Source organism: Falco biarmicus, chromosome 2 (genome assembly GCF_023638135.1).
Source record: "Falco biarmicus isolate bFalBia1 chromosome 2, bFalBia1.pri, whole genome shotgun sequence".
Lineage (NCBI taxonomy): Eukaryota > Metazoa > Chordata > Aves > Falconiformes > Falconidae > Falco > Falco biarmicus.
In genome coordinates, this window is record NC_079289.1 from 4,264,611 (window position 1) to 4,288,389 (window position 23,779).

Sequence of the window (23,779 nt, forward strand, 5' to 3'; positions counted from 1 at the left end):
GAGAACAGCTTACTGCAGCCTTTGGTAAGAAATTAGCCAGCCAGTCAGCTCTGTCCTTGGCATCAGAAGGACATGGCCTTAAATGCAAAAGTAACAGTAAAATCAGTGGATTAGATTCATTGCCTGCTTCCTTATGCAACTGCGTGTCAGTGTCTAGAAATTATTGTGTGGGTAATGGGAAAGAGCATAACGATAGCAGAGGGTGTTGCAGAAAGGAGCCCTGGGATTCTGCTGCCCTCTGAGCTCCGTGGGAGGGAATGGTGCAAATCCTCCCAGATTTGGCTCTGGGGTGCCGAAGGGGCACATTTCAGCCTGCGGGGCAGGTACAGAGCTAGTTATACCCTGGATCAGCCCAGGCTTTTAATCTTCGTGCAAGACTGTGAGCTCTAATATTTGAGCCCTCTGAGAGAATGGGATTTTGGGACGATTTGCCTGTGTTAAGGGCAGGCTCTGTCCTGCTGGAACAAGTGCCTTTTGCCAAAGCCCTTCAAAAGCCCCTTGCAAAGACTTGATCAGGCACAGTGCTGCTTCTTGCAGAAGGAAAATAAAACATGAGGTGCGGTAAAGCCGAGGGCTGAGTCCGGCTGCTGCGAGAAGTGGCTAAAGAAAGAAACAAACAAAAGGAAGTGTTGGTGGGGGGACGACAGCCAGAGCCATGCTGGCCCTGCAGTTGGAGCAGAAAAGGAGCCGTTTCCTTGGTCTAGTAAACTTGAAGCTAGAGGAAACTGTCGATGCGTCGGCTGATTTCTGTGTAACGAGAGGTCATGGCTTCCTTGAGTTAAGTCCTGTTGAACTAAACTTGACCTGCTTCCTCTAAGCACTATGCAGGTTTGTTTTTCCAGGAGAGGAAAATCCTCCATGATTTTGGATCACTTGCTTTAAGACCAGTCCCTGCCTCAGGATTTGCTTTTTTTTTTTTTTTTTTTTTGGCTTAACTTCAGCGTACACCCTTTGGATCTTGTGTGCCCACTTGCTTGCTTCTGCATTTCTGTTCCCTTTAAATGTATGGTAACCCTGTAATGCATATGTGTTTGGGGCAAAGCGTTACCTACAGCTGTAAAGAAACAGGTACAAACCCTCCCTCCATCATCTTTCCTTCTTGCCTTGCTCAGCAGAGCCTGGACTCCTGTCCAGTCCAGGAGCATCAGTGGGTTGATAGGGGCTGAATAAATGCAGCTAGCGTCTGTCTTTGTAAACACCCCAGGGCAAGGGCTTGTCCTTTCCTCGCTGCCAAACAACTTGACACTGTCTGAACTATTTGTTCGGAGCATTAAATTCTCGGAGTCGTCCCTTTTTAAGATAAAACACCAACGTTATTTGACAGTGAGTGGAATGGCACTGTTTCTCCTCTGATATATATGATTTAACACAGAGACTGTTCAACTACTCCTCCAAAGCCCTGCAAAGATTAAAAACTTGTTTATAGTGTGGACTGAAATGTGCAGTGCAGGGAAGCATGGTACGGTGGGATTTTTGTCCTATGCGAAGGCGCTTAGCCCAGTGCCATCATTTAGACCTGTGTACACTGAAATGCTGTGCAATGGGGGGATGAAGTCCTTGGGATGGTGTTGCCTGGCTTGACCGTCCTACCCGTGCTCCTGGCTATCTGTCCCCAGCCTGCATGCTGCCTCGCTGCCATGTGCAGTTGTAGGGACCTGGTGCTCAGCTCCCTGTTATGCCCCAGCCACCCCTATGGACAAGACAGTCCTGAACTGGGGCACTTGGAGAAGAGTAGGAGAATGAATAGCATCCTTGAGAAAGGACAAAGCCTTTGGGTGTCAGCGGTGCCCTGGAGCACAGCACACAGCACAAGCACTTGGTAGTTGAGCTCACCAGCACCAAGCCTGCGCAGCAGGCTGCTAACCTGCGTGATCTGTTGACCCCTTCACATCCTCATCTGGATGCTCATCTCTGTGAAAACCCACCAATAGGCCCCTTTTAGACCGTCCTTTGGCACAGAAAGCGTAGTCAAGAGCAGCACCCCAGGCTGATGCTGTTAAGGGAGTTTGCCATATGCTCTGGCTTCACCCCCACCTTTTCACCCCCGGCTTCTCAAGTGCCCTAAAGCAAATCAGTGCTTCAGCTGCTCTTCCCTGTGGAGCAGGGGCAAGCTGGCACCACTTCTCTACCCATTGAGGTGGGTAGTGTCTCACTCAGGTCTTACAAGAAGAGATCAAGTCAGCAAGGGCGAGCTAAAACATCTGTCCTCTTCAGGTGATAGCTGGGGCCAGAGGAGCTGTGTTGACCAACAAGGCAGCTATCACCTGAAGGGGGAGACCTGCGTGTTCACGTAGAGATGAAACAAAGCATCCCACATCTTTGATATTTCTGCATCTTTGGGAAGAAACCACCACTCAGTGATGCATTCCTCCCAGTTCCCCTCCAGAAGGAAAAGGGTGGACGAACCATCTTAATGGAGAGTGGTCAGGGATGGTTAAGGCTTGACTGTGGTCTGGTAAAAATACCATTGATAGAGTTACATAAGAATTAATGATGGAAAATGTAAACAAAGTGCTTAAAAACTGGAGAAACTGGCTTGAAGTCTAACCATATGTGTTTAGCCTGTGTAAATCACGTAGTAAGTTTGTGTGGAGACCATGTGCTACCTGTGGCTGCAAGAGCTTGTTCGTTCCCTTTCTTGGAGCTGCTGCTGCTGTACCTGCATTGTTGTGTCTCTGAGTAAACTGGCAGCAAACTGAGCATGAGCTGAAGGCTTCAGAGTCCCACCTGGAAATACTGGGTATTGCCTGTCTTAGTGGGAAACTCAAACAGGTCGGGAGAGCACCATAGGGGAAAGCAATGCTACCGAGGAGGGATGAAGCTTGCTTGAGTTCGACATCTCTGTGAACTCCTGCAGCTTCGTGACTTGATCCCGTGGCCTCTTGGGAAGATCCTCATGGATTGTTAAATACAGGCTTCATCCTTTTTGGGGAACACCCCCTTGGAGGTGCTGGAAAGCTAATGCTGGGTGCCTACAGCCAACACTGCTGCCAAGTTAATTTCTGCTTCCTTCTCTCAACAGTGGCAGGAGCTCAGCCTTTTCCTGGCGGGTGAATATTGAATCATTTTCTCTAAATAATGCCCCTTTTTTTTTCCTTCTCCCAGCTAACAGAAGCTCATGAGTCCACATTTCTAGAGGGTGGTTTTCTCATAAAGCAGGTTTCTCTGTTTGTAAAACTACACCCAGGGTATGAATAACCAGAATAGGCGTGGGCTGGATGTATTTTCTTTAAATGGCTTAAACCCATGATAACCTCTTCATTGTCATTGCATAGTCAGGGATTAATTTGGGCTGTGGTGGGATCAAGTCCTGGTCTCGGTCTCCTCTAGATGCTGCTGTGCTATAAATATGACACAATCATAAACCAAAGGGTAGTTGTTCGCTCTGGGACAGTATGGCTTGAGGCAGTGTGGGAGGTATCCCTGTGGAAAAGTAGTTAGGAGGTTTTTATCTGAGATATGCACAGTGGAGGGTGGAGGTAATTTTCCTTTGCAGTTTTAGGTTCTTTGTTTTCCCATCAATAACCTGGATCTTAGGATAATTTAAGAAAAATAACCAAACGACAGACAAAACAAAAAAGGCCTGCATGGTTTGGATTCCTAAACCTGTTTTGGAAAATGGGCTTTCGGTGAGACACAGAAACGGATTCAGGAAGGGCAGCATTCAGCAGGCACGAATGCCAAACTTGAATTATGTCACTTGGAGGCAGAAACAGTGCAGCCGAGCTCGTGGTCATGTCAGCTTGCTCCAGGATTTCACAATAGCTCTGTGATGAGTGGGTGGGTTTGGACTATTCCTCCCAAAATACTGTGGTTTCTCGCAGCAGGGCTTACTTGAATAGGTTCCTCCCTTCTCACCAACATGTCCCCACCACCATGTCCTCCAAGGTAGCTCTAAAATGGTGCAAGCTGTGAGACAGCCTCGTGGCTCATGCTTGTGGTTCACGGTCCCTTATTTGTACCAACAGGACCGTGAACCTCCCCAAGTACAAGCTTGGGGCCTAATGCAGACAGTTTCAAGCCAAAGCAGTTACTCTGGTTGAGCATAGACCCCACAACTGGAACTGCTGGTGCAACTGGTGAAGGGTCTGGAGCACAAGTCTGATGGGGAGCAGCTGAGGGCACTGAGGTTGTTCAGCCTGGAGAAGAGGAGGCTCAGGGGGGACCTTATCGCTCCCTACAACTACCTGAAAGGAGGCTGTAGGCAGGTGGGGGTCGGTCTCTTCCCCCAGGTAGTAAGCAATAGGACAAGAGGAAACGGCCTCAAGTTGCACCAGGGGAAGTTTAGATTGGTTATTAGGAAAAATTTCTTCACTGAAAGGGTGGTCAAGCACTGGAACAGGCTGCCCAGGGTGGTGGTGAAGTCACCATCCCTGGAGGTGTTCAAAAAACATGTAGCTGTGGTGCTTAGAGGCATGGTTTAGTGGTGGACTTGGCAATCCTGCAGTAACGGTTGGACTTGATGATCTTAAAGGTCTTCTCCAGCCTAAATGATTCTATGATTCTGTAACTGAGGGTGCAGTGTGTCATGATGAGAGGATGGGCTTTGGAGGGCAGGTGTGTTTTAAACCCATGATGCTGCCAGACCAGGGTTGTACCTAGCCCTGCAAGTCTTTAGTACCATTGCAAGAGAGTTTAGTCAAAGGAGATCCATAGGAGAGCTCAAGACTGGGATATGATGGAGGGTGGGGTGACTTGGGAGAAGGTGGCCAGCAGCACTGTGGTGAATCAGAGAGGTGTATCTGCCAGAGAGTGTTAAAGTTAAAACAACCATGGGAGCTTATTTTTGTTTCTCCTTCTCCACCTCTCTGGTATAGTTCCCTAGAGCCCATGCCTACATGTACCAAGATTTAAGGGGAGGAGATCCAAGTGGAGAGCTGCTGTGTTTGCTCAGTGTCCTTCGCTTCTTGAACCTGTGGTTGTGTGCACTCGTAAGGGTCAGGCTGGCTCAGGCGATGCAGCAGGAAGAGGAGCCAGGTGACATCATTTCCATAAAGGAACAATGGCTCATGCAGTGACCAGACTGTGTTGGGACTTGAAACTAGGAGGGACCACCTCTGCCTCTGAATCGGGTAACCTGGGGGACATCACCTCTGAGCATCCTATCCCCCAGTTTGTCAGCAAGGTGTTTTAAGACTTTCGTGCTTCGGTGCTGAAACCTGCAGATCTCAGGGCTGTTAGGATCCAGGGAGTACTTTTTCTTAGTGGCTCTGCAACCAGACGTGTCAAAAAAACTCGTTGTGGGAGAGGCAGTCCGGGGAGGGCTGCGTCTGAATGTGTGGAGATGCTAAAAGCTGGGCTGTGGTGGCCTCTGCATCAGTCTTGCCTGGGTAGAGACCGAAGAAGTGCTGGGCTCAGTAATGGTGAGGCTTTCCAAGAGCGCATCCCTGGAGAGCATGGGCAGAGGAATGGGAATGGCAGTTCTGAGGTCTCTGCACTTGTTCCAGTCTCCTTCCCATCCTTTTCCCTCTCTGCCTGCTCCTGCAGTGCTCTCACAGCGTGTTGCGTCTCTCTACTTCAACAGAGAGCTCTTTGGTGACTTTGTGCTTTGGATACCTGGCAGACAAAAACTGCAGAGGGACCTGTCTAAGGCTGCAAAATTGACCTTTAGATCTTGTTTGTCACCATCCCTGCTCTTTCTGGTGCCAAAGCAAACGGCATGGCGTGGTGCTGAGGTACACAAGCAGTCATGGGCTTGGTGGGGGCGTGTTTTTTTGATGCCTCCCTTTACAAGCAAGTCCTGTTGGCCGTGGGCGGAGTGTCCAATGCCCTTTGCATGGCACAGGGGCTGATAACAGATACAAATGTGTATACACTGAGATACTCTGGGTGGATTAGCATTAAAGACGCCTGACTGAGGCAATACAAACCCCCACGAACAGTTTTATAGGTGCAGATATTGCCAGCCAAACCTGCCCTTCACTGTGGGTGAAGCCGAGCCACTGAGGATGTAATTTTCAGTCAGGCTTGTTGCGACAGGACAAGGTGCAATGGTTTTAAACTAACAGAGGGTAGACTTAGACTAGAAATAAGGAAGAAATTTTTTATGCTGAAGGTGGCAAGGCGCTGGCCCAGGCTGCCCAGAGCAGCTGTGGGTGCCCCATCCCTGGCAGGGCTCAAGGCCAGGCTGGACGGGGCTGGGAGCAGCCTGGGCTGGGGGGAGGGGGCCCTGCCCATGGTGGGGGGGTTGGACTAATTGACCTTTAAAGGTCCTTTCCAACCCAAAGTGTTCTATGATTCTGTAATAATCCGTTGGAATACATGGATCCCTGGTGTTCTAAACTCACCCTGTTCCCCTTCCCTTCCTTATGACACTCAAGTGCAAATTTTTTTTTGCAAAATTGCATCCCCGTGCAGGTACCTGCAGCAAGGCAGTGCAGGGACCTTTGTGTCATCTGTGTCACCGTTGCTCACTGTGCTTGGATGCCTCCTGCTCTCTTGGCTCTGTGAGTGACCTTTAGGACACAGGATCATTGTGGTTCCCCATTGCCCAGGAGGGGGGAAGCGCACCCACACTAATAGATTATCTTGCTGGTTTTGTAAGTCTGAGTGAAAGCATTGATCCTGAAACAGGCAGACTCTGCAATCCAATTAAACTAGTCTGCTCCTTGCAAAATCTTGTTAGCAAAAAATGGTCCTGGCATGCAGCAGATGTTGTATCTCACATGATTATTTCCCCCCTTAGCTTTTTCCCTCCCTGCAGCTGGCTTGACACAATCCAGATCCCCAGTGAATCTAAAGCTCAGAAATCTGCACTGGGAAACATTTATGGCAAGACAGTCACCAATTATAAAGCCAATTAGGGGGTGATTTGCTCATTACTACTCTGTGTGGAATTGGACTAGCTGGAGAAGATGAGGGTGATATTTTCTGGTTTAAATACATTTGGAAGAAAACTGTGTGCTGGGGGAAAGAGTTCCAAAGGGGAGGGCAGAGGAAAAGCCCACATGCTTTTTTGGTGGGAAGCAGTATTACACCAGCGAGTGCAAGAGAATTGTGCTGATCGGGTCTTTTTTTTCCTTAATCCACCTCAAAAACCCAAAGCCAGAGGCAGCAAACTGGCTCATTCTGCATAAGCCAGACTTGGTACCTCTGCAATCAGCCTCTCACTGACCGAGAATTTAAAATCCTCTCCCAGCCCTGGCTCTGGTTTCCCCCTCTGTCCCACATTTTTGCAGGAGGAAGGATGTGGGAGGGAGTGTATGAATCACCAGAACTTTGAATCACTGGTTTGGCCCTCCCTGTATTATCAGGCGATATCTTTCCGTAGGACCATCCACACAGGCTTTCTCTAAGTTGTATTTTGTTGCCTGGAGCTCAGCGGCCATTTCAGCAGGCACTTTTAGGGAGAGCAGATCATCTCTGATGGTGCTTAGGATCTTAGGGATCCTGCAAGACAGGTTCTTCTTGGGAGTAAAGAGGCATGGATGTCTCTCTTGGCTGAGATGGAGTTAAGAGCAACACAGCAAAGCCATAGCTTCCCTGCAGCCATAGCTCTTGGCTTTCTCCTGCTGTTCCTTGCTGTTTACCATCTGTGTCCAACTAGGAGTAGCCACAACCCAGGATCTGGCTGTGATGAGATGAAGGACAGGATGGACTCCCTGTTTGCTGAAGTCTTGGGTGCCACGGGGCAGTTTGAGCTGGTTCTGTGGTGACTGGTACTTGAAGCTAGAAGGCTCCCAGGGTGTGCGTGGGTGTGCACGTTTGTGTGCTTCCTTCTTCTCTAGGGTTTGTGGTGCTGAGAGTATGGAGTATGGCGTGGTATTTGCTTTCTGGAGAAGCGTCCATCTGGGTAAATGTTATTGCTCACCTGGTTTCTGTCTGCTGCATGGCAGGAAGGGGAGAAAGCCAAGGGGATGACCTTCTGTGACCAGAGCATCTCTGCGTCTTCCCTCCCCTGGCACATACAAAACGCAGGCCCTGTAATTCAGCCTGGCTGCTGAACAAGCTCTTCGTCTCTTTCAGCTCTGTCTGCAGGGGGAGGGAAACAAAATTAAATATTTTCTTGCCCCTTTTTGACCTGGTTCCCTCTGGTTTCTAGTTCATCACCCACCTCTGCATGTGGGCATGGTGCTGCATGGCTCTGAGTGTCCTTTGCACCCTGAAGGCACTGCATCCTGCAGCAGGGCCCCAGTGTGCTCCATACGATCCTGGGGGCATTGCAGTCTTGCTGAAGCAGCACCTTGGTCCTTTGCTTCCACCTCAGTACAGGCACCTAGGGAATGTCATCTCTGTAGTTTGAAGGCCACATAGTCTAGACCAGGGCCAAAATGTGTGAGTGGGAGCTCAGCAGCTTCAGTGGGAACTGAAGAATCCAAGTAATTTAATATTGGGAAGCACCAGTCTAAGGGATTTGGGAAACCTCAGGAGGTTTTGCTGGGGAGACTGACCCATGGGTGAGTCTTACCCTGATGGGATCAGCTCTGCAGTGTTAGAGCAAGGAGGCAATGCTGCCTTCCCCTGTGCCAGTACAGCAAAAGGCCATGAAGATGATCATCAAAGGACTGGAACATCTGACACTAGGAGAGGCTGAGAGAGCTGGGACTCTTCAGTCTGGAGAAGAGAGGGCTCAAGAGGATCTTAACAATGTGCATAGATACCTGATGGCAGGGAAAGAAGAAGACAGAGCCAGACTTCTAGGTGGTGCCCAGTGACAGGACAAGAGACAGCGAGCATAAATTGAAAACTGGGAAATTCTATTTAAACATGAGAAAAGCCTTTTTTACTGTGACAGTGGTCCACACACTGGCAGAGGTTGCCCAGAGAGGTTGTGGAGTCTCCATCACTGGAGATATTAAAAATCTGACTGAACAGGGTCCCGGGCAACCTGCTCTAGCTGACCCTGCTTTGAGTAGGTGGGATGGACTGGGTGATTTCCAGAAGTTCCTTCTAACCACATTGATTTGGTGATTCTGTGCTTAGCACCACTGGGACTGAGCTCAGTCCTAGGACTTGGGGGTGCTGCATGGTCTTTCTGCAGGGAAGCATGGCAGCTCCTCTCTGCCCTTCAGGCTGGACTCCTGGGAAGATTCATTGAGCATTTTGGGATTTGCACAAGTTTCGTGCAGAGCTCACGTGGTGTTCCCTTCCAGCTGGGCTTGTATATTGTGCGGGGCTGATCCTCATGCAAAGCATCACTCCTCCTCCAAAGCCTGATGCATCTCCAGGCACCAGGCCATGCAAGATCCTAGGTCAAGGGAGAGGCTGTCACCCCCTGCCACAGCAGAGGATTGTGGCATTTAGCAGCCTTTGTGCTCCTAGGAAGCTTCCAATTCAGCTGCAAACTGCCATGGGGTCTTGCACACTATGAGGGAAGGAGGTTAAAAAGTCCACAGGCTGCTCAGTTGTAGAGCAAGTGTGTGCTTTCAGCCACAGCCATGCCGGACCAAAAGCACCTTGAAATGCCACATCCAAGTGTGCACCCGGATGGGAAATGCCTACTGCAGCATCTGAAGAGCTGCCTGAGTGAATCCTTCAAGAAGGATATACCCTTAGGGACCAACCTGCATTAGTGGGAAGAGAAGCTGAGTCAGATGAGCATTGTGTGTGGCAGCAGGAGCCCGCCCTGGCGTGTTTTCAGCTGCAGCACCTTCATTGCTGCTGTGGGTCCAACAGAGTAAGGTCTAAGGAGCTGCACCTTTCATCTGTGCCAGGGCAGGCTGCTCTTTTGATGAGTACACAGGGCTTCTCTCTATTAAAATGAGCAACCACGGGGTTTTAATTTGCAAACTTTTTCCTGGTGATGGGGAAATCACAGCTAACTGGCAGCTCTGCTGTTAGGAAAGGTCCCTGAGCATCTGACACCTTCTACCCTATGCTAATTTCTGCCGAGCAGGATATGTTTTTCATGCTTTCTTGCTCTCCCCTGTTTACATAATACCAAGTGACTCCTATTTTTTGTACACTGCAGATTCACCCAAGGGTAGAAGGGGCAGCTGTGGTCCTTAAACGGAGTAAACACAGTGCCTCTGCCCCCCAGAGCAGGATCACTAAGAGCTGATCCTGCAGACATCCCCGACACCAACAGACAGGACAGCCCCATCCCCTGCTGCTAGCTGCTTCCTCGGTGGTATGGGAGAGCAGGTAAACCCCACTGCTCCTCTCCCACCCCTGTCTGCACGCCGCCATGCCTTTGGTGGCTGTCAGCTTATCTCAACCTCCTGCAACACCAGCAGCTAGGAGGGGGTTAGTCCTCTCCCTTGGGTTTGGTCCTGGCCCAGTTTGTGTCTGGCTGGAGCTCAGATTATTTTTCAGGTGTACAGGGCTGGCTGGGTTAGTTGAGAATAGCATTGAGAATAGCAGGAGGTGCTTATGGAGCAGCGATTCTTTTTCCTCCCGGCGGTGGGCAGAGGCAATGCAAGTCCTCATGTGTAAAGCAGCAGGGAGCATGTTATTCTGGATGCAACCAGCCTGAAAAACTGATGGGGGAAGAAGGAAAATCTGCTTCCCCCCCCCCCCCCCTTCAAATTAAATGTAATAACAAAGGAGGAAAGTTTCTTTCAGCTCTTCATCTGTCCCTTCTGCTCCCAGCCTCCAGCTGGACGTGTCCTTCCAAACTGGATTGATCAGGAGAAAAGATGTCAAAAAAAGTGCAGTGTTTCACATGAAGCTTGCTCAGCATCCTCTGTTATTTAAATGCTTTCTTGGCCAGGCTCTGAGTGGGAGTGGGAAGAAGGGAGGGCAGCCTGGCAGGGGCTAGGCAGAGGAAAGGCGATGTAGTGGGCACCTGAGTGGTTGGAGGGATGAGCTCACCTCCTAGCTGGCCTCCTAGCCAGGTTTCCCAGCTCATGGTATCCATGCACAATCCACCATGCTGGTTTTGGTGTCAGAATGAGCATTTGATCTTCCTGGCCCTGCTGCAAAGCTTTTAGCTCACTGAATGTTCTCCTTCTGCTATGCTAAGATCTGAAAGGAGAGACCTCCTGGGTGAGGACATTTGACTTCTTGCAACTGTGGCTGAGCCCTCCATCTGTGTTGAGCTTTCCTGCACGAACCACCTGATTTAGGCACTGAATTCATTATCTAAATGCAGGGTTATATTTTTTGAGGGCTCCACAAGTTCCAGTATGGGAGAGAGTAGGTTTGGGTGATGCACTCATGCTGTCCAAAGCAAAATAAGAGAGGTAGAAGCTTGTAAAGCAGTCACAGAGCAAGCTGAAGGGCTTATGAGAGGTAACAAAGAGTGGACGTAGAAGATGGAACGGGTCGCTAGGGCTGTGATGGTATGAAAACGTACCATTATCATGTGTGGTAGTTACAGCAAAGCTGTGCTGATGCTGGAAGAGAATAGGGAGTGGATCTGCTGTCACTTTGGTAGTGATGCTGCCTGTGTCCCAATGAGAGCAGAAGGCAGGACAGGGTCCTCCTTCCACTGGCGTGATGAGTGAGGCCAGCAGAAAGCTGCAGGCAGGACTCAAATGGAGCCTGAGGAAGAGAGAGAGAGATTTTCCTTTGCCAGGAAGGCTTCCTCCTGATTTCCCTGTCTCCTCGCTTACCCAGTGTGTCTGGTTTTCTCCTGTCCCACAGGAAATCTGCAGTGATCCACGTCTCTTTGTGGATGGCATCAGCTCCCATGACTTACACCAGGGTCAGGTTGGGAACTGCTGGTTTGTGGCTGCCTGCTCCTCCCTGGCGTCCCGGGAGTCTCTGTGGCAGAAGGTAAGTGGTTCCCCATGCCAGGGGAAAGCCTGCCTTCAGCATCTTGGTTTCGCGTTGCGTTCGTCCAGCTAGAAAACTGGTTCTTCAGGGATGCCTCAGATCCTGAAAAACTGTTCATGTGCAAAAACCTTCCTTAAAGGACTATCTGTCAAGGGGAATTAGTCATCCTGACTGCAGTTACTTTACACTCGAGCCAAACCCTTGGCCAATTTCTCCTTAACCAAGTAAATCAAGTCCCGTCCTGTCCTCTGTATCCCAAATCTGACCCTTCCTGCCCAAAAATAACCTAAAAAACAACAAGAAGAACAAAATTCACGGTGTTCAGCTGCAGCATTTGGCCCCGTTTCCCTAGTCCCTATGGTGTTACCTCGCTTTGGCTGCTCAGTGTGGGCCCATCTTGGCAACGAGACACCTTGCGCTGTGGCAGGTAGGGTGATTTGAGGGTATTAGTATCTCTCCCAAGGCGCTGCTTCCCCAAAGCGTCCATCCCTGGCATGTCCCATGGCTGGATTGCACCTGTAATAGTGCTCCTTCGAGTGTGGGGTCCAAAGGGATGGTGTTGTGGGCCATCGAGCCACCAAGGAGCTGCACCAGAGCAAGGGGCTGCAGACCCAGGGAGCAACCACAGAGGTACAGGGGGAAGGAGGTGCTTAGTACCACATCCTTGAACAGTCTGTGCCCATCACCACCATGTCCTCAGCATCAGAAGAAGTCAGTCCTGTGAAAGCCAAGACAGGGAGGGGCTTCAGACCCTGGTACAGGCATGTTTCATAGTAGGACAAGGGACCAGCAAGTTGCAAGCACCCTTTCCTAGATTTTACTGCAAAAGGCAGCCACCAAAGTCCTTTGGTGTGTGCAGACAGCATCACCTGCTTCACCCACTGCCTCCTACTGCAGTGGACCTAAAAGGGGTCCCTCAGTCCTACACCTTTGCATCCACTCTGTGTGCTGTGGTACTTCCATTCTCTGCTGCGTGTGGTTTTTGGGATCATGAACACTGAGCTCAGGAATTTGTGTTCATTTCAGCATCCCCATTTTCTGTTAAAATCAAGGTTTTTCTTTAGATGGGAACAGGATAGCTGTTGTCGGCTTCTGGCTAAGCAGTAAGGTTGCCTCCTGTCGTGGCCATGGTAACTGTTGTGGCTCTCAGGTGTGTGCAAGGGGTTGTTTAGCTTGTTCTCTGCCAACATCTCCCAAGGGTGAGCGGCTGAGTTTTCTTCCCTCCTCACCATTCACTTCCAGCCCTGCCCTGGGAAATGCCAACCAAACAGAAGCTGTGTCCCTTTGGACACCTCATTATTTCAGTTTGCCGACGGCTTTGCTTTTCCTCCCTTGGCAATTTGACTGTGTGTGTTTGTGACTTTCTCATTTTCCATGCCCTTAACTCTCAGAGGCTCTGCTTTACATGCCTCCCCTTTCTTTCAGAAAGATTTGTTCTGTGGCGAAAGCAAAAGCTGCAGCCCCCTCCCCAAGCCTTCCTCCCAGTGATGTTGAATTTGCTGTGGTGTTTGCTACAGGGCTTTGGTCAGACATATTTCATCCCTGCTTTTGGAGACCTGTGGATTAGACGGGACCTTTGCTCACACTTTGCGAGTTGCTTTGAGGGCTTATGGTGAATAGTGAGGAGTAAGCATGGCTATAAACTGCAGCAGGAACTTTTAAAGCAAAATGGGAGATGTCAAGTGCACAGATTAACCCCTTGGTCCAAAGAGACAGCAGCTCTGCTGCTTGTGCTGTGATTAGAGCATGGTCCTTGCTGAAGAGCTTGGAGCCCTCGGTCGGGTTGCACGCACAATTGTGATAACGTTGCTGGAGGTACCTGCTGCTCCCTGGCCCTCAGGCATCTCCACACATAGGGCAAACCTTTGCTCCTGACTAAGCAATATGTTAATGCAAGCAACAGCTGAGAGGACAGACTTGGCAGCAAACACCAGGTTTTTAAACTGTCATTAGACACCAAAAATGTCTCTGGTTCAGGGTCTGGGAGGAGCTGAAAGATGTTGATGCAGGTGGTGTTAGTATCACTGAAATATCAGTACAGGGATCCTGGCCCATCTCATTGCTGCTGGAAAATGTAATCCTGATTTACACCAGGATGTAACTTAGGCTCTGAGTGTCCTTTGTTCCCGCTTCAGACAGTAAAAGTGTCTCTCTCAGGTATGGGGAGGGGGAGTACCTTCAAGGGAATAGGGCAAGCCAGCCCATCCCTGTGCATCCCAAGAGATGATTTTGTTCATGCTCCTTCTTCTACCTCGCCCCAAGGCTCCCCTCATGTCCCTACTTACCATTAAGCCTCTGTTTGAGTCACTGAGTGTGAATGTGGTACTGGAATTTAATTTAGAACTGTTTTCTAAATTCCTGAGTCTCGGCTGACCCTGCATGGCTTTAGGTGTGATCAGGCTCTATAACACCCTTTCTGTGATCCTTCATATGTTTCTCGCTCTTATGAAAAGAAATGGAGGCACTGAAATGGGGGAATTTAAATAATTTCCAGCAGCACTTTGTCCGAAAGGGTTGTCTGGATCTGTATGTGTGCTCCCACAGGTTGCATTGGTATTGCTCAACAAACAAGGGACAGGGGCCGGCCTCTGAAGCCAAGTGGTTCAGACAGCCCTGCATCTCCACCACCTAGCCTGGTCTTTTTCCCCCTCAGCTGCTTCCAGACTGGAGGAAGGGATGGGATGCCATGAGCAGATGGCTCTGAGGGCAGTGACCTCCAAAAGTTCAGTTTGCTTCGGTCTTCTACAACCTGTGGTTGGTTATTGCTCTCTGAGAAGACTCTGAAGGCTGATCTTGTACCTCAGCAGGGCAGGGAGGAACATCAGATGTGCCTGGGGACTGGACCCCCACTGCAGTCCTTTCATGACCAGGTGCAAGGTGGTTGCTCCTACTGCCACCACATATAGGGGGTAAAAGAAACAAGGCAGCCCAAGCAAGGTCTGTGTGACGTTGTCACATGTAGGTCAGCTCCAAAAGGTCTCTAGGGTTACCTGAAGGCTTTTTTAACTTTTAAAACCCAAGGGTTGGGTCAACAGTTGTTGCTAAAGGTGTTTTAAAGCTAATAAACAAGTGAGGCAAGAGCTCAGAGACCAGCCAGAAGGGTCAGGTTTCCTCAGACCCCTCTTGTCCCTTCAAATGGGGCTGTGTAGCTCTTAGCTTTCGTGACTTTGTCCTCAGGTTCTTTAGCAGTAGAAGCAGACCGGTGACTGCAGGACAATTCCCAGGAAAATGACCCACCTTGGGCCCCTGGTGTCAGTGACTTGTCTGGCCAAGGTCAGCTTCTGATGGTCTTTTTTGGGACTTCTGGAAGTCAAAGTGATAGCCTCCAGGGATGATATTGGGAGGTTGTGAGTCAAATGTGGCACAGTCCAGGTGCTGGCACAACCTTTTGTAAAAATATTTTAGACATTTTCCTGGAGTTCATTTAACACAGTTGGAGCTCCTCAAGTGCCCTGCAAACATGGCTTGTGGCAGGAGCCAACCTGAGTCACAGGTAGGATGGAGAGAACCCAGACAGCTTGACTCCACATAACGTCTAAAGCTTTGTGCTGGAACCCCTGCATCTCTTAAGTGTCCAAACCAGTAACTACATCCCAAAGATACCACATCACACTTGCAGGAGTCAGGCTTTTTCCATGGTGCACCTAAAACCACCTCAGTGATTTAGCCATTGGTGAGGCTGCTCAGCAGAGGGGAACATGGTGTGGCACCTCTCTTCAGGGTACACAGCCTCATGGAGCCACCCAGCACCCTGCAAAGAGAAACACATTCACCACTGTTCCCCTTCATGCCATCCACTGTCTGGACACTGGTGCTCTGGATTTAACCATGCCCAGCAATTGCTGAGGAATGGGTGGTTCCAGGTTGGGAATAATGGTCTTGCTGGTGTTCGTGTGGTCTCAGAGCATCCCTATGGTGCCTGGAAAGAGGTTGTTTGCGTTACTTGCATCTTGAACGTGCTTAGCCACCTGGCCCAAGGAGACAAGTGTTAAGGCACAGACTATGCCTGAGTTCCCCTCTCCCAGGCACAGTAAGGTGAAGCCCACCTGCCAGCACCCTCTGCAGCTCTGTGCCAGTCTGTTGGAGGGTGGGCAGACCCACGCTGAGCTGCTGGTGCCCAGCTGCTGCTGCAGGAGCAGTGTGGAGCCCAACTCCTGCCAGCTGTGCGATTCAGAACAGGACATGGGGTCCTGAGGGACAAACCCGCTGTAAGCCAAACTTGCACCATGGCAGAGATGGGGGCCAAACTAACAGGAGTGCAGCCAGCAGGGTGAGGGAAATTATTCTTTCCCTCTGTCTGGCATTTGTTAATCCCCACCTGGGCACTGTTTTGGGGTCTCCAGAAGATGACAGTGGCACTGAAGCAAGCCTGACGGAGGCCACCAAGATGGTCTGGAGCACAGGATGTATGATGAGAGGCTGAGAGAAGTGGCATGTGCATCCAGGAGGAGGCAAGATGAAGGGGGAGTCTATTGCTGCCTGCAGCTACTTAATGGGAGCGTGTGGAAAGACAGAGCCATACTCTTGCTGGGGATGCACAGTCACAAGACACAGGACAAGCTGCAGCTTATTGTGAGCATTGAGTGTAGTCAGATAGTGGAACAGGGGTCCAGGGTGGCTGTGGGCTGTCCATCTGTGGGGATACTCAAAGATGCGCTGGCCAAAGCCTCGAGCAACCTGATTTAACCTTGAAGTAAGTCCTGCTCTGAGCATCAGGCTGGACCAGACCCCTCCAAAGTCTTCTTCCAACCTGGATTATCCCATAAGCCTACACTCAGAGGAAGCCACCGCTACCCAGACCTGTTGGGTGGCATCCCTGGCTGCGCGCCTTCATTTCAGGATAACAAGCCATGGTTGTCAGGGAGGTTGCCAGGGATGCTGACATCAGATGTCCCTTCCCTATAGATTATCGTGCACAGCAGCACCATCAGTTCCTAATCTGCAAACGAGGTTGGAGGGCATCCAGAGGAAGCCTCAGGGGCTGTTTTGCATCACTGGCCCAGGTTGCCTAGCACTGCTGGGACTGTGGAGAGGGGGCACCAGCTCTAGGGGCTTGGCAGCTTTTTTCCCCCTGTGTGTCCTGCTTCAGAGCCAAACGTTGCTGAGGACGTAGCAGAGGAGCAGCCGAGGTGATGGCAGCTGAGGCAGGGATGCTCAAGCTGCCCTTCATCCATGATGACCAGCTTACTCGTTGCATGAGGCTGCGATTCCAGAGCCTGCAGCAAAAAAACATGAGGCCCCAGGATGGCGAGAAACTGTTGCATTCCAATGAGCATGTCTACCGAGTGGATTTCATCCGACAGCACAATCTGCGCTTCCTCCGTTGGGACATCCAGCTGGAGAGACCTGGGAAGGTCATGGTGACCGGCACCTCCCAGCACTGGACTCCTGATCTCACCCACCTTATGAACCGGCAGCTGCTGGAGCCAGTGGGCATCTTCTGGAAGAAGCCAGGGGCCAAGGAGGTGGAGTACAATGAGGCAGATGCCCAGGAATTTGGGGAACGGATAGCAGAGCTGGCCCAGATCCGCAAGGTGATGTATTTTCTCCTCACTTTCACCGACGGCCTTGAACCAGCTCAGCTGAAAGGCTCCATTATTTTTAAAGCCTGATCCTCTCTTGCTCTGCCCTTCTTGCTCCAGCTATGCTTTTGTCTTCATTATTCTTTCTCTTAGTTCAGTGTTTGTGTGGTTCACTGCAAAAAAGTGGAGGACAGCTTGGCACTTCTGGAGCCCCTTAGCCCTGAGGAACATTCCCCATATGTGCTGTCCTCTGAACGATGGGGAGGAGAGGGCCATGAGCTTGCTGCTGTATTTGCCTAGAATATAGGACTGCATGCTTGTAAATTCAGCAGGGATTCACCAGGTCTTGCTGGCTGGAAAACAGGAGGCTGCCTTAACCTTTCCAACTATGGCAACTGCATACCAAAAGCCTGATGGAAAAATAAGAAATTGCCATACTAGAAACAGGAGAGACAACGTGGAGAGAGCCCTGACTTCCAGTTTCCATCCTAGCCATTAAAAAGGGAGGGCTTGTTTGTGATGGGGTGCTGCTCCTTGCAAGGATGCTGAGTGCCTGCAGGCTGCAGTGACAGCTGCTGCAACCGTAGCTGCTTGGTGTCTCTGAAGACCAGTCCCGTGGAGGATCACTTTGCTGTGAAGCTGAAGTACATCTGGATATGCTGTATTCTGCAGATTGCAAACCCGCTGGACAAATGGGTCCAAGGAGGCTGGACCACCCTTTTCCTGACAGCTGCCACCTTTTCTTGCAGGGGGTCACTGTGAGGAGGTGTACTCCAGCATGTTGCTCACCTTGTGCTGCCTGGAGGTGGTTGGTCCTGAGATGGGTTGGAGCAAGCATGCATGTGTGTGCAGAGCCGGGCAAGTGAGCCAGCAGCTCAGAGGAGGCTGTAGGTCTGAGCCAGCAGCGAGTCCCCCACAGCAAAAACAATTTGTGCATTGTTGTGGCCTTAAAGCACTCATGAATATATCTATTTTGAAGCATCTATAGAGAGCCGTGAGGCTGCAGAGCACTTTGCAAACCACACAGCAGGAACCTGTTGCTGCTGTCCCAAAAAGCGGTGTCTCCTACCCTCTACAAATGCTGAGGCAGGGAGCGGTGTCTGGGTGGCCATGGGAGCAGAGAGGAGAGATGGTACCTTTGCAAGTTTAGGAGCAGGAGGGTATTTTGTGCCTGGCTTGTCCCATGACTGTGAAAAAACTAACTTTGGACATTCCCTTTTCCTCCAGAAAAAAGTGGAGGGTACTTTGGTGAAGCTTCTTGAGACCCACAGGTAGGAATGTCCTTTGAAAGCATCAGGTATTATTACAATTGGTCCTTTGCTAAGCTTGCACTCAGATGTGGGTGAGCGCTTCTCAAGGTGTGGCCTGAGATTTTCCTGACCTGTGTAAGGAGAGGGCAGTGATAGGAAAGCCAGGACAAGGTGACCTTCTACCCGTGGCCTGCTGGTTTGTGCGGACCATCCCCAAAAGGGTCCAACCTCTTCTTCAAAGCCTCCAGAGATGCAGACTCGATGCCCTCCCCAGCCCAACAATAGTGTATAAAATGATGTGCACAAGCTGTGCTAGGCAGAGAGGAGAAGGAAAGCAGGAAGATCAGCTACTGGCTGAAGAGGTGGTGGGAGCTTTGAGTCTTGCCCACAACCAAAGCTCAGCAACCACTGAATCATACAGCCATGCCATGGGCATTGCCGGAGAAGTTGATGTCTTTGTTTAGACCCCAAGAAATGCTGGAGTCTGTGAGGAGAGGTAAAAGTGGATGCATCCCTGCTTGGCCATAGCATAGACCTACTGTAGACCAAACCCACTTCTAAGGTCCTTGCAGATTTTCCCATATGAGGCCCCTCCTTGTACATCCCAGAGCGGAGCTTGTGACTGCAAACCACATTAAACCTGATAACAGGAGCCACTGCCAACATCCAAAGGGGGTTTTGCATGCCAGGTCTCACAATGTGCCATTGCTGTCTTGCTGGTTGCTGGAGTACAGTTCTTGCTGCAGATACTTCGCTGGGTTTTGATGTACCCAGTAAATACTGATGTACACAGTAAATAAAAGCCTAGTCAACAGGGTTCCCCTTATGGACTGAGGCTGTGCGTGTCTTCTTCATGCCCTTTTTGGAAGCTGCCCCAATCCTGCACCCAATAAAGCAGCACCCACCAATTTTCAACTCATTGTTGGTACTTTTGAGCACCTACCTTTTTATTTCCCATAAAAAGTAAAATGAACATTTACCTTCTCTTAGTGTGAAAGGCTTCATGGAGCATTTAGCAGTTTTGTGTGGTTTGGGGAGGGGATTGAAGCTGGGTAGGGGAAGGGAAATGATCCTCAGGTGGATCCTCCTTTCCATCAGAGCTGGGAGTGGGAGGTGCATGGGGCAGTGTGATCTCTGTCTGCAGGGAGGATGAGCATCTTTATATCGGTCACTGAAACTCTCCCTACATAGTTTCAGTATCCCATGAACGCTGTCAGATACACTGCTCTGTCCTCTCCCAGGGGAATTTCATCCTGGTTTGTACCATGGTTCAGCAAATTGGCACAGTTGGGTCCCTCCCTCCCCTGCCTGAGCTGGCAAGTTCCCAGCAGAAGACCCCCTGCTTGGAGGAATCAACATCTATGAATTCCTCCTTCTAATCAGGGACATTTCTCCAGGGTCTCAAGTGCCTTTCCTCTTAATTAGCCACTCTTAGAAAACATGAGAAAAGCCCTAAACCAGCTTAGGGAAATGAACCTGGTGTTTCTGGGCTCCCAATTTACATCTCTCTGAGCCCTTTCACTGTAAATTTGTCCCACTAAAGGGGACAGCTCCAGCTGTTACAGCTCCAGCTGTTACAGCTCCAGCTTTTGGGACCGGAAAGAAAAAAGCAGCACAGCTGGGTGAATAAGGAGGTGTGGTCTCCACCGCATCAGTGCCACATGGCCAAGCTGAGTCCAGGACACAGTGGGATCTTGGGATGGGTGGTCCATGGCATGCGCTCCAGCATCCACTGAGGAGGGAGGGAGATGTCTGGGAAGGTTTCCTTGGAGTGGGTATAAGCCGCAGACTTCAGTCGCATGATGATCTTCTGGAGGAGTCTGGGCTCCAGCAGCTGCTGGGGTTTGTAGATGTGCCCCGGGTTGATCCTTTTAGATAATATGTAGCGTCGGGTCATAGGCAGGGGTTGTGCTGTACGCCTTGAAGTGTGGTGTCCCAATAGGCACTGAATCCAGAGCTGTCACCTCTCCCTGTCAGCCAGGGGGGTCACAAACATACTGGCCAGGGGGTGAAGCAGCTGGAGGATCCTTGGCCTGGGTGGGATGCTTTACTCTGGGAGGAGCTAGGGGGAGGAACCTGATGTTTGAGCTCACATCTTGCACTTTGGCAGGTTGAGGCCAGATTGGGCTCTGGAGATCAGGCTCTTCTCATTTCCTCTTGAGTCCATGCAGAAAAATGACCAGCCTTTACTCCTGGATCCTGCTTTCCATGAAGGCTGGCCGCTTTTGCTACTTTTGGCAGCAGAGGGTGTTTTCAGTGCTGTCCCCAAATGAAGGGATGGAGGAGGATGGTGGGGACCAGTATCTCCTGCCACCAACGTAATGACATATCTCAGAACCAGCCAGCTGGAAGCTGTCGCTACCAGCTCTGGCTGACAAGCTGCCTCTAATCAATGCTGTAATCATTTCTAAGCCCACATTAATAGCAAGTTGATTAGCACAATGGTCCTCTATGACAATTCATTAGGATGAGCTCCAGTCAGGACAGAATCGATGGTTTCTGATGGAGGGCTGTCTGACCTTTCCTGGCACTCCCATGGGGAGTCTGGGGCATCGTTGTTAGCACTCATGGAAAACACCAAACGCTCCAAAAGCAGCTCTTTTTCGTGGCTCTGTCTGCTCTGCTTCTATTGATTCAGACAACTCAAGAGTGCCAGTGAGCTTGCAGGGCTGATAGCATCATTAATATTTCAGTGTAGGAGCAGTAAAAGCCCTGGGCTTGGATTGTTGCTAGTAGCTAAGAAGTCAGGGGCTCTCCAGAGAGAAGCATCTCTGCAGGGTTACGGCTTCATGACAGCAGTCAAGAAAAAGAAAAAGAAAAAGAAAAAGAAAAAGAAAAAGAAAAAGAAAAAGAAGAAAGCTGAAGGTTCCAGAAGCTGGACAAAGGGCCAAAGCATGGTGCAGGGGGTCTCCCCATGGCCTGGGACTTCCTGAAGAGCCTCTTTCCATGCATTGTAGCTGTGTCCTTTCCTGTCCCACCCCACCACTCAGAGCTGCCTCCACGGGACAGTGATTAGTTGGAACATAATTTTCCCCATGGGCACGTGCAGGTTTTTCCTCACTTAGGTCATGATGCTTTGAGAGCAGGTAAGTAAAGAAGCAAAGGTGTGGGACATTACTGCAGCTGAATAGGTCAGTACTTGTCGGCTATCCACTACATTAACTGTACGTGGCCTCACAGCCCACCCTGGCCATGAAGTAATACCACTTTGCCTTCACCCTCAACAAAAGCTAAGCTGTGGTGTGGCAGTTTCTTGCTGTGTGCCCCGATGTCCTGGTTCTAAATAAAAAGCAGATCCTCCTAGACGTAGCATCTGCACGTGGCTGTGCCTGTTTCTCTCCCAGCTGTTGTGTGGATTTTCTATCCAAAGCAAAGCTGGTGGTGCCTGCAGCCATGAAGGACTATGGACGTTGGCAGCTACGCTTCGCTTGTGCCTGTCCCACTGGCAGTGCAGATGGCAGTGACACCAAACCGGCACTCCCTCAGCCCCTCAGCTGCTCTAGGGATCTTTCACGCCAGGCCCTTTTCCTTCTTTCAGCAAGTAACCACCCTGTGCTTGCTTGGATGAGTATGGTAGCTCTTTCCAGAAAAGAATGGAGACCTTGTGGGAATGGGGATCTTGCTTTTCCCACTTTTATTCAGCAGAGTAGAGGCGCCCAGCGTCTGGTCCCTGTTCATTGCCACCAGGTAGGTGAATACAATGCTTGCTCCTGGGCCAATCAAGTCACACCAGAATCAAGTAAGCAAGTCAAAAAAGGTGCCCTCTCTTAGTGGTACCCTAGTGACACTACGGTGATCAAAAGTCTGGTCATAAAAATAACCAGTTCTGGTTGGACCAAGGACTCTCCTGCTCCAGTAGCCTGTCTACAGCAGTAGATGGCAGCAGATCTCCAGGGTAGAATTATAAGAGGGCAAGGAGCTTCAGCTCCATCTTCCAGGGTGTGATGAAGGCTACACTATTCCAGTACATGTTAATCTAGCCTGCATTGGAGGAACCAGGTCCAAAATCTGGCCCTGACAGGCTGTAAGCTAGTCCATCCACCTCATATTCTTCCTGTCTTTGATATTGTCTGCGTTAGTTCCAGGATGAGAGTCAAACCCAGCAAAAAAGGGAGTAACCTAGGTGCATGTGCCTCCTCTCTTGCAGGTCATCCCAGACTGGAAGGAGCAGGAGTGGAATCCCGAGAAACCTGAGAGCTATGTGGGGATCTTCCACTTCCAGTTCTGGCGTTTCGGTCAGTGGCTCGACGTGGTCATAGATGACCGCCTGCCCACACTGCACAACCAGCTCATCTACTGCCACTCCAACTCCAGGAACGAGTTCTGGTGTGCCTTGGTGGAGAAAGCTTATGCCAAGTAGGTATCCAGGCAGTTACAGGACAAACTGGGACCTGAGCACCCTGGTTTTCCTCTCTGTTCATTCATCAGCTGGCTTGCACCAGTGGAAACAGCAGCTGTCCTGGGGAGGCATAGGACATATCTCAAACGGGCAGAAACTGTAGGAAAAAAACCACCCTTCTCTAGCCTTATTTCACCCCCAAAGCAAAATATCCTCCAGCTCCACGTTTAAGTAACACCTATCCTAGAGATTTCACATTCCTTTTACTTTGTCCTATGACAGCAGGAGTGCTGCAGGCAGCATGGGTCTTATTTTTTCACCCTACTTTGCTATCCTCACCCCCTGGAAGTTTTATTACAAATCTCTATTCTCTGAGCTGCCCAAGAACTATCCCAGACCCCTTCAAATGTCAAGCCAGTGTTTCTGTGCCATCCCTGTCACCCTCTTCCAGGTTGTCAGGCTGTTACGAGGCCCTGGATGGAGGTAACACAGCTGATGCCCTGGTAGACTTTACTGGTGGGGTCTCTGAACCTATCGACCTGACCGAAGGGGACTACATTGCTGATGAAGCCAAGCGAAACCTCCTCTTTGAGCGTGTCTTGAAGGTGCACAACCGGGGAGGCCTCATCAGCTGCTCCATCAAAGTAAGCAATATTACCTGTACGGTCATGTTCTCATGGGAGTAGGCATTTTAGGATGCAAGTTGTCTTACATTGGTAGAGACTTTTAAATTAGAACAGATAAATTAAGGCCAAGGGTTCCTACTTCTTGTGGATGGCAAAAGGAGTCAAGCCTGGATGCTAGCCCTCTTTATTCCTTACTGCTGTGTCCAAGAGCCTGGATTTATCCCACCACAATTCCAATGTTAGGAGAGAATTCTCTTCCAGAGGAAGGTGTTTTGGTGTCTGCATGTGGACATCTCTACAAACACTGGGTGCCAGACCTCCCATTATAACCAGTAGAATGAGCTTTATTGGTCGACAGTATGGGAGCTCGGAGGCCTCATGTGG

General features: G+C 50.2%; 2 protein-coding genes across 2 annotated transcripts in view; both read left to right on the plus strand.

Moving 5' to 3' along the window:
* The window catches only part of CAPN5 (calpain 5), a 57,761-nt gene that overhangs the window by 22,905 nt on the left and 11,077 nt on the right, over positions 1-23,779 (plus strand). Inside the window, exons 3-5 of the mRNA XM_056328744.1 lie at positions 11,527-11,658; positions 22,578-22,786; positions 23,221-23,413. Of these exons, the coding sequence (XP_056184719.1) occupies positions 11,527-11,658; positions 22,578-22,786; positions 23,221-23,413 (534 nt within the window). The remainder of the gene's footprint in view (positions 1-11,526; positions 11,659-22,577; positions 22,787-23,220; positions 23,414-23,779) is intronic.
* Positions 15,531-19,247, plus strand: OMP (olfactory marker protein). Its single transcript, XM_056328746.1, has one exon. The coding sequence runs from the start codon at positions 16,791-16,793 to the stop codon at positions 17,268-17,270; it is 480 nt and encodes a 159-aa protein (XP_056184721.1). The 5' UTR covers positions 15,531-16,790; the 3' UTR covers positions 17,271-19,247.